The 13352-nt window shown below is 42.5% G+C and overlaps 2 protein-coding genes across 2 annotated transcripts; one reads left to right on the top strand and one right to left on the bottom strand.

Annotated features, from left to right (window-relative positions):
* Positions 1-57: 57 nt before the first annotated feature.
* LOC307231292 (THAP domain-containing protein 2-like) lies at positions 58-2329 on the bottom strand. Its single transcript, XM_080001933.1, has 4 exons — positions 2206-2329; positions 1261-1453; positions 616-720; positions 58-520 (listed from the first exon to the last, which is right to left on the bottom strand). The coding sequence occupies exons 1-4, from the start codon at positions 2283-2285 to the stop codon at positions 308-310; spliced, it is 591 nt and encodes a 196-aa protein (XP_079858059.1). The 5' UTR covers positions 2286-2329; the 3' UTR covers positions 58-307.
* A 550-nt stretch (positions 2330-2879) lies between these two features.
* Positions 2880-8227, top strand: morf4l1 (mortality factor 4 like 1). The gene is made up of 12 exons (XM_080001756.1): positions 2880-2984; positions 3703-3749; positions 3829-3896; positions 3993-4079; positions 4434-4511; positions 4650-4675; positions 4778-4869; positions 5294-5395; positions 5484-5572; positions 6216-6388; positions 6892-6976; positions 7790-8227. Exons 1-12 carry the CDS (start codon positions 2945-2947, stop codon positions 7872-7874), a joined length of 972 nt encoding a protein of 323 aa, XP_079857882.1. The 5' UTR covers positions 2880-2944; the 3' UTR covers positions 7875-8227.
* The last annotated feature ends 5125 nt before the right edge of the window (positions 8228-13352 follow it).

Here is a 13352-nt window from a genome sequence, read left to right as displayed (position 1 = left end):
AACAGAGACAGACATTTTTCCTAGTAATGTTTACTATTTAGCTTAAGCATCTGGATTTTGTTCACACTTTAAACATTGAAAATTAACATTTAATATCTCAGTATCCATTTTACCATCCACAAATTTTAAACCAGCAGCTTTACAAATCTGGTATAAATGTCACAATGGAATAATGTGAGGGCCTGTAATATCTGTATAAAATAACTATCAAGTCACTGTGGCAGGATGTGCTGAGATAAATTATCTAGTAACATCTCCACTATAAAAAAAATATTACATTTGAACCTATTATACGAGTAAAGACAACCTATGTATTAGGATATAAGTTGAGTTGTAACTGCAGTTCCTCCGTGATGACTTTTTTCTCTTTCAAATCACCCAGCAGCGACTTGACGACACGCTTGGACCTCCTCTCTCGGTCCTTGGCATTTCTCAGCTGCTTCTGCAGCTCGTCGATCCTCGTTTGAGCCTCGATCACTTTGAACTTCAGCTGATCGGGGTCGAGGGCATAAACATGGTCCTGTGAAAAAATATATATATATTATAATTTGATGGCATACTTGAATCCATTCCCTGTCACACCAGGGCCTTCACGCCGCAGAACTGAGTCCTCACCAGGGCTGAGGATTTGGACGGAGAAACTTCAGCGACAAGGACCGGAACAACCTCCGCTTCCACAGGGGGCGTCGATGCCTTGGTGGGCTTGGCTTTATTTCGCACCTTCAAATCAAGGAAATACATACATAGGAATCAACAAAAGGTCACGGCTGAAACGGATCACAATGCCTTTAGAGCAATAGGGGAAGCGCTTAACTGTCAACGCCTGTTCCTTATTTAGAATTTACATATAAGGTAAGATGTGAATCAGAATTAGTTTATTTCGTCAGGTACATTTACATGTACAAGGAACTTGTCATGGCGGGGATTGCTGCGTTACCACAGACAATTAGCACTGAAAAGTTTAAATCAAAAATAAAATAGTAAATAAATAAATAAATAAATAGAAAATATATATATCTCAAGGATTGCCAAATATAACAGAACATACAAATGTGATTCTATGCAACAGATAAGTTATTGTTATGAGCATATCAGGCGGGTATACATTATGAATATACTGCATGTGTATACACACACACACACACACACACACACACACACACACACACACACACACACACACACACACACACACACACACACACACACACACACACACACACACACAGTGACCGTTTCATTGACCAGAAATAAACATACTTTTTTCACACGGCCTGGAAAGGAAAAAACTGAAGGAATAACAAAATCCCTGAGACGGATCGTTTGCCCAGTTCTATCAAAATCCTCTGCTTCGAAGTGACAGCTGCAGAGCACCGTGGCGCAGGTCGGCTCGAAGTCCTTCCGTCTCACTGCTTTGGTCCAGGCCTTCCGTCGGTCTGGGTCTTTGGGGAACCTGACACATAAACAACATACACTCAGTGTGCACTTTATTATGTATACCTCTATACCTCTATTTATGACCTCAGATGTTAACACATCATTTAATTGACACATTCCCTACTCTGTCAACAAAAACTGATTAACATTATAAACTAGATAAAACTATGAGCTGTGAAAATGTATGTATATAAAAAAAAAATTGATCACTTATTTGAGTCCATTTCCGGCGACACCATTATTATTATTATTATTATTATTATTTATGATCTCGTCGGGGCTCCGGCGTGGGCGTGACGTCACGCACAGCAGGTCCCGCGTTTTTTGGGGGCATTTTCGAAGCGGGATTTTCGATACGTCCTCTCGCGATACTTGGAGGGGGCGCGGAGGGTAACGTCACACTCAGCGGCTCCGGTGATTAAAAAAAAAAAAACACGCACGCACGGGCCAGATGAGCAACAAACAAACCTTAATAATAATAATAACAATAATAATAATAATAATATTACGTTGTGACCTTAATGTCGGTTGCGACAGTACAAGTCAGATGTTACAAAATCCACGACGATGTTGGAATAAAACCCAATTGAGCGTTGACTTGAGCTTGAATCGTCTTTTCTACTTCATGAGTCTGAGGTGACACCTTCACCTGGACCGTCCTGGTGACGCTTTAGTTTGGGGGGGGGGGGGAAACAAAACGTGTATTTCTCTTGGCGCCGGCGACACCGGGCTTTTAAAGTCCCCCGACACTCACCGCGTCGTACCTACCGATGGAAAGTCATCCCCCGTTGCCTCGACTCGACACTGCGGCTGTTTGTGCAGCCGTACGCGGCACAGAACTGCGGCATCTCGGGGAGATTTCGCAGGAGCGGAGCGTCCCGAGCCGCGAGCAGCACTGAGACCGTGGCAAGATGGCGGCGCTATTTACGTGATGCGGGTTTCTATCCACTGCGCCCGCGCGCAATTACGGCCAAACGGGAAACTTTTCCAAAATGAAGTCACATGCGCTGAATAAATGGTGTGTGAGGCTGAACGGTGACGTTTTAACCGTTTCTCTTTAAGCTCGCGTTTATTTTATTGTATTCGTTTTATTTCATGCTGCATTCCATTTAGAGCGGAACTCGGAAAGCCTCACCCATTACTCGATAACGTGTAAAGGGAATATTTTAATTCACGTCTACCTTCGACCAAAACTACTCAGCGGTTTTTAGCTCCAGTGCAGACGTTGTAGGACCCGCACGGTCGCCAGCCAAACACACATTTGTGTGTGTGGCTGTTTCGGATTCTGATTTAGTTTGTAAGCGGGGAGCGGGGGGCGGAGGGACCGCCGACCCGCTCGCACTTGCCAATTTCCGAGTGCACCCGAACGCAGCGCGATACGCCCCTCGTCGCATGTTGTATACGTCACTGCCGCATGTGACGTGATAGTACTGCGTCGTTACTGTCTAACAGGAGCTGGCGATGCCTGGATTTGACTTTTCAGATATTTTGCTCGTTTAATCTGTGAATGGCGCCGAAACAGGACCCTAAACCTAAATTTCAAGAAGGTACCGCCGTCCGCCCCTCGCCTTTCGGGGTATCGCTCACGGGGACGAGCCGCGGGGGAAGTCATGAGGGCTTTTGCCAGTGGAGTGAGACACAGTGCTCCCGCCGCCGAGAGGCTAGCAGCTAACGGCTAACAGCAGCTAGCTGAAGGCACCGCGGGGGAATAAAGTGGGAGAGCGGTGCAGGTGTTCGCGGTGTCAGGGGCCTCGTTCGAGCTCACACCCTCCCTGTCAAAGTGCCCTGCACCTGAATCACTAACCCGAACATGCTGCTTGCTGTGCGCGCGGTGGCAGTGTGGTTGCTATTGTGCACTGTGTGTGTGTGTGTGTGTGTGTGTGTGTGTGTGCGCTTGTAGCTGGGGTGTTTTGTATATCCTCATGGTTTCATACATATGTACATGCAATGATATAGGGACGAACACAATAGAAGAGCGGGCCCACGTTACTGCAATGTTTTTGCATTACTATGACAATATACTGCACAAGCTGTAGAGAGAGTGTGTGTGTGTGTGTGTGTGTGTGTTTTTGTATTTCATCCTGTGTCCACATTCAGTGATATCATGATCTGCCTGCTGTCTTCCATGCACAATTCTAGTACTGTGTTGTTCGTGCATGTTCAACTTCTGCAGCGTTGAGGGTTGACATGTCGCAACAAATTATATGTCGTTGTAATCTGACGTTTCTCTCCTGACCCGTCTGTTTGTCTGGTGTTCTGTTTTAGGTGAAAGAGTTCTCTGTTTTCATGGGCCATTGCTTTACGAGGCTAAGGTAGGGCCTGTCCACTCATACGGTCATGATGTGGCTCTGACAGTGGGATGTTGACAATTAACCGTGCCTCTCTTTGCAGTGTGTAAAAATAAATATCAAGGATAAGCAGATCAAATACTTCATTCATTATAGTGGATGGAATAAGAAGTAAGTTTTCTCGCAATGTTTCGAACATTTTTTCTCTGTGCTTTAAAAATGACAGGAGTGGTGGATACACTGTCTGATTGTTATTGTGTATTCTAGTTGGGACGAATGGGTTCCTGAAAGTCGAGTGCTGAAGTATGTGGATAGCAACCTTCAGAAACAGAAAGAGCTTCAGAGGGCAAATCAGTGAGTGCTTTCTACTTGCTCATTCTTAAGAAAACACAGCTTATTGACATAAGTCTGTCCAAAAGTCACACTGCAGTTTAACCCACAATCATTGCAAACTTTTGGAGATTTTATATTTATTTTTAGAGATTTATGATCTACATATATATACATATATGCATGTGTTTTTAACCCATTTCTAGTCTCAGTCCCTATGTGGCATAATTTGCAGTGAGTTTATATGTGCAAGTGTGACTCCTTCCTCACCAAACCTCAATTATTTGGTCACTTCATGCTCTCTGCTGTGCACAAAGCAGTTATTTAAACGGTTTCCCAGGATTTACTTGTTTTTCTTGTGGGGGCGTTCTTCTCCAGAGACCATTATGTAGAGGGAAGGATGAGGGGTGTAGCACCAAATAAGAAGATACCTGCGGCGTCGCAGAAAAATGATGTGTAAGTCCAGGTCATTTGATTTAATGAGCTTTTCTTTTCAAGACCTTTTGTGGTTCATCAGTCTCTTGCTCTGATGCAGTTTTACTTGAAATGTCTTCTGTCGTTTAATGATCTCTTAACTATTTATGCCCCCTCTAGGAAAGCCAAAAAGAACAAACAAAAGAGTATGTATCATTTTAATGTTGTGCATAAGCTTTTATTCAGGTATTTATTTTGACCATTATTGATAATTGTGTATTTTATCTCTTGTTTTAAAACTCAACCAGCTCCGGGGGCCGGAGAAGGGACAAGTTCAGGGGGAGACCCAGCGCACCCACCAAGGAAGAAAAGGGCGCGCGTTGACCCAACCGTTGAAAGTGTATGTTGAAGAACTACTTTTATAATCTGACTCATTCTCATTGTGTGTTTCAGTGATGTTCCACTTAATATTAAATAACAATCTTTTTACAATAAGCTGGAGTTCCTAAGCAAGCTTTGATCTGTCAAGTTTTGAACCTATCCTGGAGGAATTATCTTGCATATCAAATTGAAACCAATACTTTATAAATAGTAATTATAATAGAAAAATAAAGAAAATAAAACTACTCTCAAGCTTTGTTTGGCGTGAATTGTATGTGCTGCTGTGTGCTGTGCTGCACATTTAAAACTTCTCTTCTAGAACATGAATTGGTAAAGATTAAAATAAAATATTTGCCTTAACTTGCATTGCCATGTGACATCTATGCTTCACTGATTGTTAGCACAGCCTCTTGTGTTGATGAAATGAGTTTATTTGTATTTAGGAGGAGACCTTCATCAATCGAGTGGAGGTTAAAGTGAAGATCCCAGAGGAGCTGAAACCGTGGCTCGTGGACGACTGGGACCTGATCACGCGGCAAAAGCAGGTCAGTGCTGGAAGAACAGAGCAATACAAATGGCAAAAACCTCAATAATGTTGCACAAAGTATTTATATTTCTTCTTTTTATTCCCAGCTTTTTCACCTGCCTGCCAAAAAGAATGTTGATGCAGTGCTTGAAGATTATGCAAGCTTCAAGAAATCAAGAGGAAACTCAGACAGCAAGTAATATGTTAATATGATTATATTGTAAATTTTTTATATATTCAGTACATGTATATATTTCATCCAATGTAAATATTTACTACAGGGTTCATAATTCTTGAAATATTTCTTTCTTGAAAGTCCCTTTTTTCATATTGCGTTTTTATTGTTGGAAATATACTTGAAATTTGAATGAAATTTCTGGGATTTCTTTTCAATAACGTTCAATGCTCAATTGAACGTTCAATTAGTAGATGATCATACAGACACAGTTTGTTGATCACACGTAAAATAGTGGAGCATCGTGGTGCCGGAGAAAGTTGGATTTTGCACTATTAAAATTCAGAAGTAGGGATCTTATTCCACTTAATTCACCCTGGTAAAACCCTGCTACAATATCCATGAGGCAGAAAATAAAATCAAATAACAACAAATTGCACAATTAAAATCAAAGCAAGAAAAAAAAAAAACATTGCAAAGAACATTACAACCGTTCAATCAATTATTTATCAAAATAAGTGGCAATGTGGCAACATTTTCGTGCATTGTCCTTTTTAAAATAAACAACAAACCATGAGAGCATTGAGAGGTCAGTAGAATATACAGTTGTTTTTTTGGTTTTTTTTTTTTAACAACAAGCTCACTCGGCCTCTCTTCCGTGCAGGGAGTTTGCTGTGAACGAAGTGGTGGCCGGAATCAAGGAGTATTTCAACGTCATGCTCGGGACGCAGCTTCTGTACAAATTTGAGCGTCCGCAGTACGCAGACCTGCTGGCGAACCACCCGGACACCTCCATGTCGCAGATCTACGGCGCTCCTCACCTGCTCAGACTCTTTGGTGCGAACACAGCTGAGTGTACTCGTGCTCTGGGAACACCTGGAACGCGGCACGGCCAAACTTTTCTAAAGGCTCGGCGTTCCAAACCTGCATTACATTAAAGGTCACCTCCAGGATTTTTTTGCAGTAAAAATGTTTTTCTATGTCACATTTATTCCACAGTCACTGCCGTACAGTTCTGACAATAATTGTTTTTAGCACTTGAAGTTAAACAATTCCACCCCTTGTTAATTGGTATTTTGGTAAAGTATCATGATCCAAGCCAGCACGCCCACGCTGTGTGAAATCAAAACATTTCTTCACTCGTTCTGCCTCTTTGTAAAGTCTATTAACGGAGTCGGATATCTAGAAAAATATTCGTAGTTCAGGTTTGTAACGCTGCCAAAATTGGACGATAACCGAGAGGACGCCATGCAAGCAACAGTTTAGATAGAGCTGCTAGATATATGAACATAAATTGTCAATTTGCTCAAATGTAATGAGCTGTTCTGTGTTTTGGGCAGTGAGAATCGGAGCGATGCTGGCGTACACTCCGCTGGACGAGAAGAGTCTCGCCCTGCTGCTCAGCTACCTGCAGGACTTCCTCAAGTAAGGACTTGCTCCGGAAGGTTCCTTTTAGCTCCCCGTTTTGCCCAGAGAGACAGCCGAGCATGGCGCCGTCATGTCAAGTCACACTTATTTATAGAGCGCACTTCATACCAGGGCAACACAATGCGCTTATGTGTGACGAGACCAAACGCTCCATGCAGCAGCTCCAGTTGCCATGGTAACGTTCATAAGCCGGTCATGTACTCTGGTGGAACGGAGTGTGGCTGGTGGGTGACATGTCAAAAAAAAGAAAATCACATTCTTTTTTTGACAAATACCTTGATATGAATAGTTTTATGATTTATTGGGGGGTTGACTGTCGGTGCTTTCATAAGATATTTATACAGAAAATATTTGAGAACCACTCATTGGTAATGCCGATATTATGACCATTGATGAGAACATTAGGTTCACAAAACTGCATTACTTTACTGTAAGGCTCCTTAAAGACGGCGTTAAACCATATCGCCATATTACGATAATTAAAAGCCAGACAATATATAGTCTCGTATTACGATATCAATATTTATCATGTCGATATATCGCCCAGATGTGTTGCTGTGTTGCTGAGAGACCGTCAGTAACACATTGCCATCGCTAGACAGAGCTTTGGAACGTCCTCCTCTGACCCAGGGACCACTTCATATTTGCTCAAATCAAGGAACCCAACTAGAACGCATCCCGTCCTTCCTACTGGTGGCCATGCGTCCTAAAAGTGGCTTCTCCCCTAGAAGGCGGCGCAGCAAACAAACAGAGCCAGTGATCTGACACCCATCCGTCACCTTAACCCCTTCCTCCCGCTGCCCCCTCCAGGTACCTTGTGAAGAACTCGGCTTCGCTCTTCAACGCCAGCGACTACGAGGTGGCCCCCCCGGAGTACCACCGCAAGGCCGTTTAAGGAGTAGGATTTTTTTTTTTTTATTATTATTATTTTTTTTAAATAATTAAGGCATTTCCTGTTTACTTCAAGATGACATTCTGACCTGTTGAAAGGACGTGATTTCACTGAAGGAGCAGGTTGTGGATGGTCTGCCAGAAATTCAGAGAGTTTCCGAAATTCGTTCAAGTTTGTTCGAGACCGGCCCGTTGAGCAGATAATTTACTTTCATGTGGAAAGCTTTCTGAGAGGTATGTTTTTCAGTACCGTTTTTTCAGTTTCTTTTATTTCCGGGTTTTTACCACGGCTTTTTGAGAAAGGAACGTCGCCCTGTTTTTGTTATGTCTCGTTTCTAATGATCGCTGAGTTTGTTTGCTGTTGTCATTTTATAATAAAAGGATTTTCTTTCTTTTCTTGTATCTCTGTTTTGAATCTAAAAGCAGTTTACCACCGTTTCTACAACCAAAGCGGTTTAATTTCCCTAATTTCACAGCAGCGAAGCTAGTTCACCGCCTCTGCAGCTTCTCCTCTGAATACGGATGAATAGAAGATGAATAGAAGAACAAAAATGAATGGGAGAAAAACTTGTCAGTGAGTCTCAGAGTAGTCTCCCCTGCCTGCGGTACAAAGAGAAACTATGCCACATTTAAATGCACTCAAGTTCTGAGCTCTTTTTTGTAAATGTCCCCAAATTCCCGAAATCACTGGAAAATTCTGACTTTATTTCTTGTAAATTTGCAATGTTTTTGTTTCTTGGAATATTACCCTTTCCTCTCTACTGCAGCCGTCAGACATCTGACAAATTCTTCAAGATTGTTTTTCTTGTAAATTTCCAACGTTATTCTCGGATATCAAGTCTTTTTTCCCTTGGAATATTGTGCTGTGATATATACACACACACACACAGTTTCTCCTTCCATGGCCCTAATACACTATAAGAGTGACCCCACTTCTGTTAAAGTGACCCTGGTGCCTTATTGTTGGTTGGTTGAGCGCCATAGAAACCCGACCACAAACAATACACCGCTCTCACCTCCCTCCGCACAAATTTGTCCAGCTGAATACCTCCAGCTCCACTTCTTTTCCATTATTATGATTTGTTTGGCATGGAGCTAGGAGACTAAATACGAGTGTCAGGCTCCGTGATTTGTGGTTCCATCAACGTCAGCCGCTCTTAGTAGTTATGGCAAGAACGATCCAGTGTGTTATGAATAAAGAATTTCCTCTTAATCCCATTTCCAGGACTGTAACAAGGACCATGTGTCTTTTCACTGCCGTCCCTCAGATCTATTTACGTTGCGCTATTAGATGACAATGTTGTCTTGGCATTTTCCAGCTCAACAGAGAAGAATGACGCCCGACATCCGTGGGTCTGGTCTGGAGAAGCGCTCAGCGCGTCCCCCTGTCTCTTGCATCGACCCTTCACTGAAGTGATTCCACGTCTTCTGGTGTTAAACGCTTTCAACACATGACTAACGATCGGGGTCAACCCCCGAGTGACACCTTTTTACTTTTTATTTTTATTTTTTGGGGGGAAAAGTTTATATGTGAAATGGGTGAGGCCATTATCACCCCGCTGGGGGAACCCGTGTGTTACAGCCGTGGCTCATAAAATAAGAGTGAGCTTCACAGTGAGCGCTACGCCAGGCCCCCGCCGCTCCGTGGCTCTTCCTCTGGGACCTGAGGCCGAGCTGCAAGGGTTCAATGTACGGTAAAGGCAAGGGGATGGGGCGGCTGTAACACCTCCAATAATCAGAACCTCCCAATAATCATATCGTGATTTACGCAGAAATAACTTATAAAATGTAAATTATACACTTTGAGATGTTTTGGTGAGATGTTTTTATATGCATACATAATATGGTACGGAATAGTGCTCGGTGTTGAAGCTTCCACAGCATTCAGCTATTTGTGCTGAAATTGTGTTATATCATATCACATACATGGCTTTATGTTTCAGAGAATAATAAATATATATTTTAATTTAATTTAACTTAAAATTCAGGAGAAACCATCGTTTAACTGCTATTTGTATTCATTTGTAAACAAACAAAATATTTCCTGGCATCGTCATGCACCTCCCTCTTAATGCCACTAGGTGGCAGAAATTCACAGATTCTCCACAGGCCAAATATAAAACAATTTAGTTCCATGTGTCTCAAGTGCTGTTGATTGATGATTTTTCGGGCTTTAAAAACAAAATGTTCCCTCTTTCTGATAATTACACATCACACACTTTGGATGAAGCTCTTAACAACAAACAATACATTTTGATTGCATTTAAAGGCACTTTTTGTTTGCTTGTATAAGCGCTTAAGAAATGAAACATTACACATATACGTAGAATATATATTTTTTAAATAAATGATTATTATAAAGATTGAGCAGCAACATGTGTGTTTGATTTGGTGAAACTATTGTGTGACTCGAGTGGAGTTCCTTTGAATTGCAATGGATTCAATTAAATTCAAATTACATGTTCGACTCGAATACCGAGTTGTGAATTGAGCCTCGGCCAGCTCTTAAATCCTGCCGCAGGACGCTGGGCTTGTGTCATCTGATCCGCTCTGTGCTTGCAGCCCCGGTCCCTCCCTCCGGTCAGACGCCGCCGTCCCCCCTAAGCGCTCCACGGAGGCCGGTGGTTCTCTGCACAGGATTCCTCTGGAGCCCAACCATCTGCTCTGGGCCCTCTGAGGTGAAAAAGCGTCAAGGTTTAATGTGGTTGTGAATGTTTCCCCAGAGTGGGAGTTAGCGGTGGACTAATTACACAGTGGGCGCAGAGCGCTGTGCGACTGGAGGTCATTAGCTCTGGAAAAGGCCTCGGCCACAAAGCGCTGCGGTCACTCCGAGCCGTTAAAACATGAAAGAACACGAGCCGCTCTTCTGGAGCAGGAATTTGCAAAACATAAACAGCCTGTAAATGGAAAACTACATCTGTGTCCATTTGTTTCCCTGAAAGGCCGCCACATTTGGTAATTCTTAGCGAAATACTTTCCAATAACAGAGGGTAGTCCAAATAAAGGGAACGCTCCGCTGCAGCCATCTGGTTCCAATGTGCTGGTGGCGGTGGGAGGCGGACATGTTGTGGGGGCCCGGGCCCTTCGCTCAATTCACACGTTGGATTTATCATCCGGCCGATGAAGCTTTTCCTCGGCGGAAACCCCGATTCCCCCCTCCGGTGCCGTCGATCTGCCGAGATCCTGGCGGGGGCGCGGGTTCAATCGCTCACGCTGGACTGGGGTTATCTGTGTTTGTTTTAACCCCGCGACCTTCCCACTCTAAAACAACAAGGAAGCAATTATTAGCGAATCTCTTCTGCGGTGAGATGACTGTTGCATTCCACCGGAAGATTGATTTATCGTTAAAAAGTGAAGTAAATCCCTTTCCTTAGAGGCCGGCGAGTCGGATTTCAAAACCTTTTTTTTTCTTTTTTCTTTTCCCTGAATCCATGAAACAAGTGAATTGAGTCTTGTGGTGTTGGAACCGTGCTCGCCGGAGCTCGGCGCCAGAGGCAACTGCACGGAGGAGTTCCATGGCGATTTAATCCAAAAGCCACAATATAAATAGACACCTCCTTTGGTCCGACGAGGAGCCGCTGTGAAACCGATCTCATTCTGATCTTGTTATGCCATGAGATCCCGCCGCGCTAGGCTGGAAAACCTTTTCACCCTTTTTATTTCTCCTTAGTGACCAGTTGGACCTGGCCCTCTGCCGTCCACCTGCAGCAGCTTTGACCCGGGGGCCCGACATTGACCTTGTTCCTGGACATTCATCTCTGGGTTGCTGCAGGTCTCTGCTGAGAGGCACGTTCTGTGATCGCTAAATAAAACGACTGTGGGGCCGGAAGTGCAATTTAACATTTGACTCTCATGAGCGACGATGAGCGAGTGAGCGTCTTTGCTTAATTGACTCCTGTGATTTGGAAAAAATCACCACCAATGGTTTAAAATAACGACAGCTATCATAATGAATGAATAAATGACTAAGTTAGTGAATGAATGAAGAAATCAATCAATCAATCAATAAATAAAATAATAAATTAGTAGATAAATAAACAAATGGACAAATAAATAAATACATGGATGATTAATCAATAAAACAAACATGTACGACATGTACTGCACGTCATGCAGTACATGTTGTGACCTGCAGAGGGCAGACTTGTCTGCAGTATCAGCAGCTTTCAGACGCCAGGCTCTGCAGGAAGGTAAACAGCGTTTAAACAGTTTATTTATTTCAACGTTTCGAGTGGAATTACACGTTTTAAGGAGGAAAATATTGGTATCACGTGGAGGGTTTTTTTCTGAAATTTCTAAAATGTTTGAAGGCCACAAAGTTTCAAGGTTTTTTTTTGTTTTTTTTGTCAAGCAACCAAACAGCATGGAAACAGATATATATTCTATCCAATCATTATACATGGAGCCAGACATGACATTTAACATAAATGGAATAAAAATACAAAATACAACAATAATTGAATGATAAAAAGAAAAAAAATGAAACATGTTGAAAACAAGAAGCATACGAGAAATATATAAATGTATGTAAAACCCAATCATATAGAACAACCTTATATTTATAAAAGTAAGGAACATATAACATGAGGTAAAGGCATTGAGGCTGAAGGGAGGTTCACTCACCCAGCTGATCACTGGAACCAGCTGATCAGTGGAAACAGGACTCTTACTGTCTGGACCTGGAATCATCCCCCTCAGCGTAATGATAAGGCCTGTACCGGTCCATATAATAATAATATTGTCATTCAGATCAATACCGCTGTAGCTAAGTGTTGTGCTCTGAAATAGATGTTTTTGAGACACATCCCCGCCTGGCTGTCGTGTTATGCTGCTGCAAATAGCTGCGTGATCCAAGCTCCAGCAGGTTCTGTTGACCAGAGAGAGGCGTATTACAGTCGTCCAGGGACAAATGACAGGTTCCCCAAACCAGCACTCACTAGGCAGAACAAACACATGTCGACATATACTGAGACGTACCACGTCAGATATAGAAAAATGCATTTATTTAGCTGCACATGCCAACATATTGTCATTTTTCTTCAAGAATATATCACAAAATATAATGAAAGTACTTCACCTTCTTTTCTGTGTTACAAATTACCAGTTTATTTTTAATATATTATATATTTTTGGAAGAAATTGTGTTAATACATAATATAGAATATATAATAAAAATGTATATATAAAATATAGAAAAAGCAACAATAATTGGGACATGCTGCAATATATTGCAAATATATGAATTATATTTAAGTATGAAGAGGATATTCTCATCAAACACATGCCTGGCATCTCTATCAGTGTTTTATGAAAACCTCTGTACGTGGGAGTTGAACTTCAGTTCAGGGAAGAGAAGCGAAGGCGTCGACACCGAGCGGCGTTTAACAGCTGAATTATTCCCCGAGCGTTTGGTGCTTCAGATCAAACAGTAAAGAAGGAGCAGCGCCGGGCGGCGAGACCTCCGTCTGCTCCGTCTGCTCCT

Source organism: Zeus faber (assembly GCF_960531495.2).
Source record: "Zeus faber genome assembly, chromosome: 6".
NCBI classification, from domain to species: Eukaryota; Metazoa; Chordata; class Actinopteri; order Zeiformes; family Zeidae; genus Zeus; species Zeus faber.
Note: the sequence above shows the minus strand (reverse complement) of the source record. Positions and strands in the feature narration are given on the sequence as shown.

Bases quoted from the DNA above. Each gene is read 5' to 3' on its own strand.
- LOC307231292 (XM_080001933.1), bottom strand. From the start codon at position 2,285: ATGCCGCAGTTCTGTGCCGCGTACGGCTGCACAAACAGCCGCAGTGTC. The intron at 721-1,260 runs GTATGTTTATTT...CTTGATTTGAAG, and splicing joins TTCCAGGCCGTGTGAAAAAA to GTGCGAAATAAAGCCAAGCC. The intron at 521-615 runs GTGAGGACTCAG...ATTTTTTCACAG, and splicing joins CGTCCAAATCCTCAGCCCTG to GACCATGTTTATGCCCTCGA.
- morf4l1 (XM_080001756.1), top strand. From the start codon at position 2,945: ATGGCGCCGAAACAGGACCCTAAACCTAAATTTCAAGAAG. The intron at 3,897-3,992 runs GTAAGTTTTCTC...TGTGTATTCTAG, and splicing joins TATAGTGGATGGAATAAGAA to TTGGGACGAATGGGTTCCTG. The intron at 6,977-7,789 runs GTAAGGACTTGC...TGCCCCCTCCAG, and splicing joins TACCTGCAGGACTTCCTCAA to GTACCTTGTGAAGAACTCGG.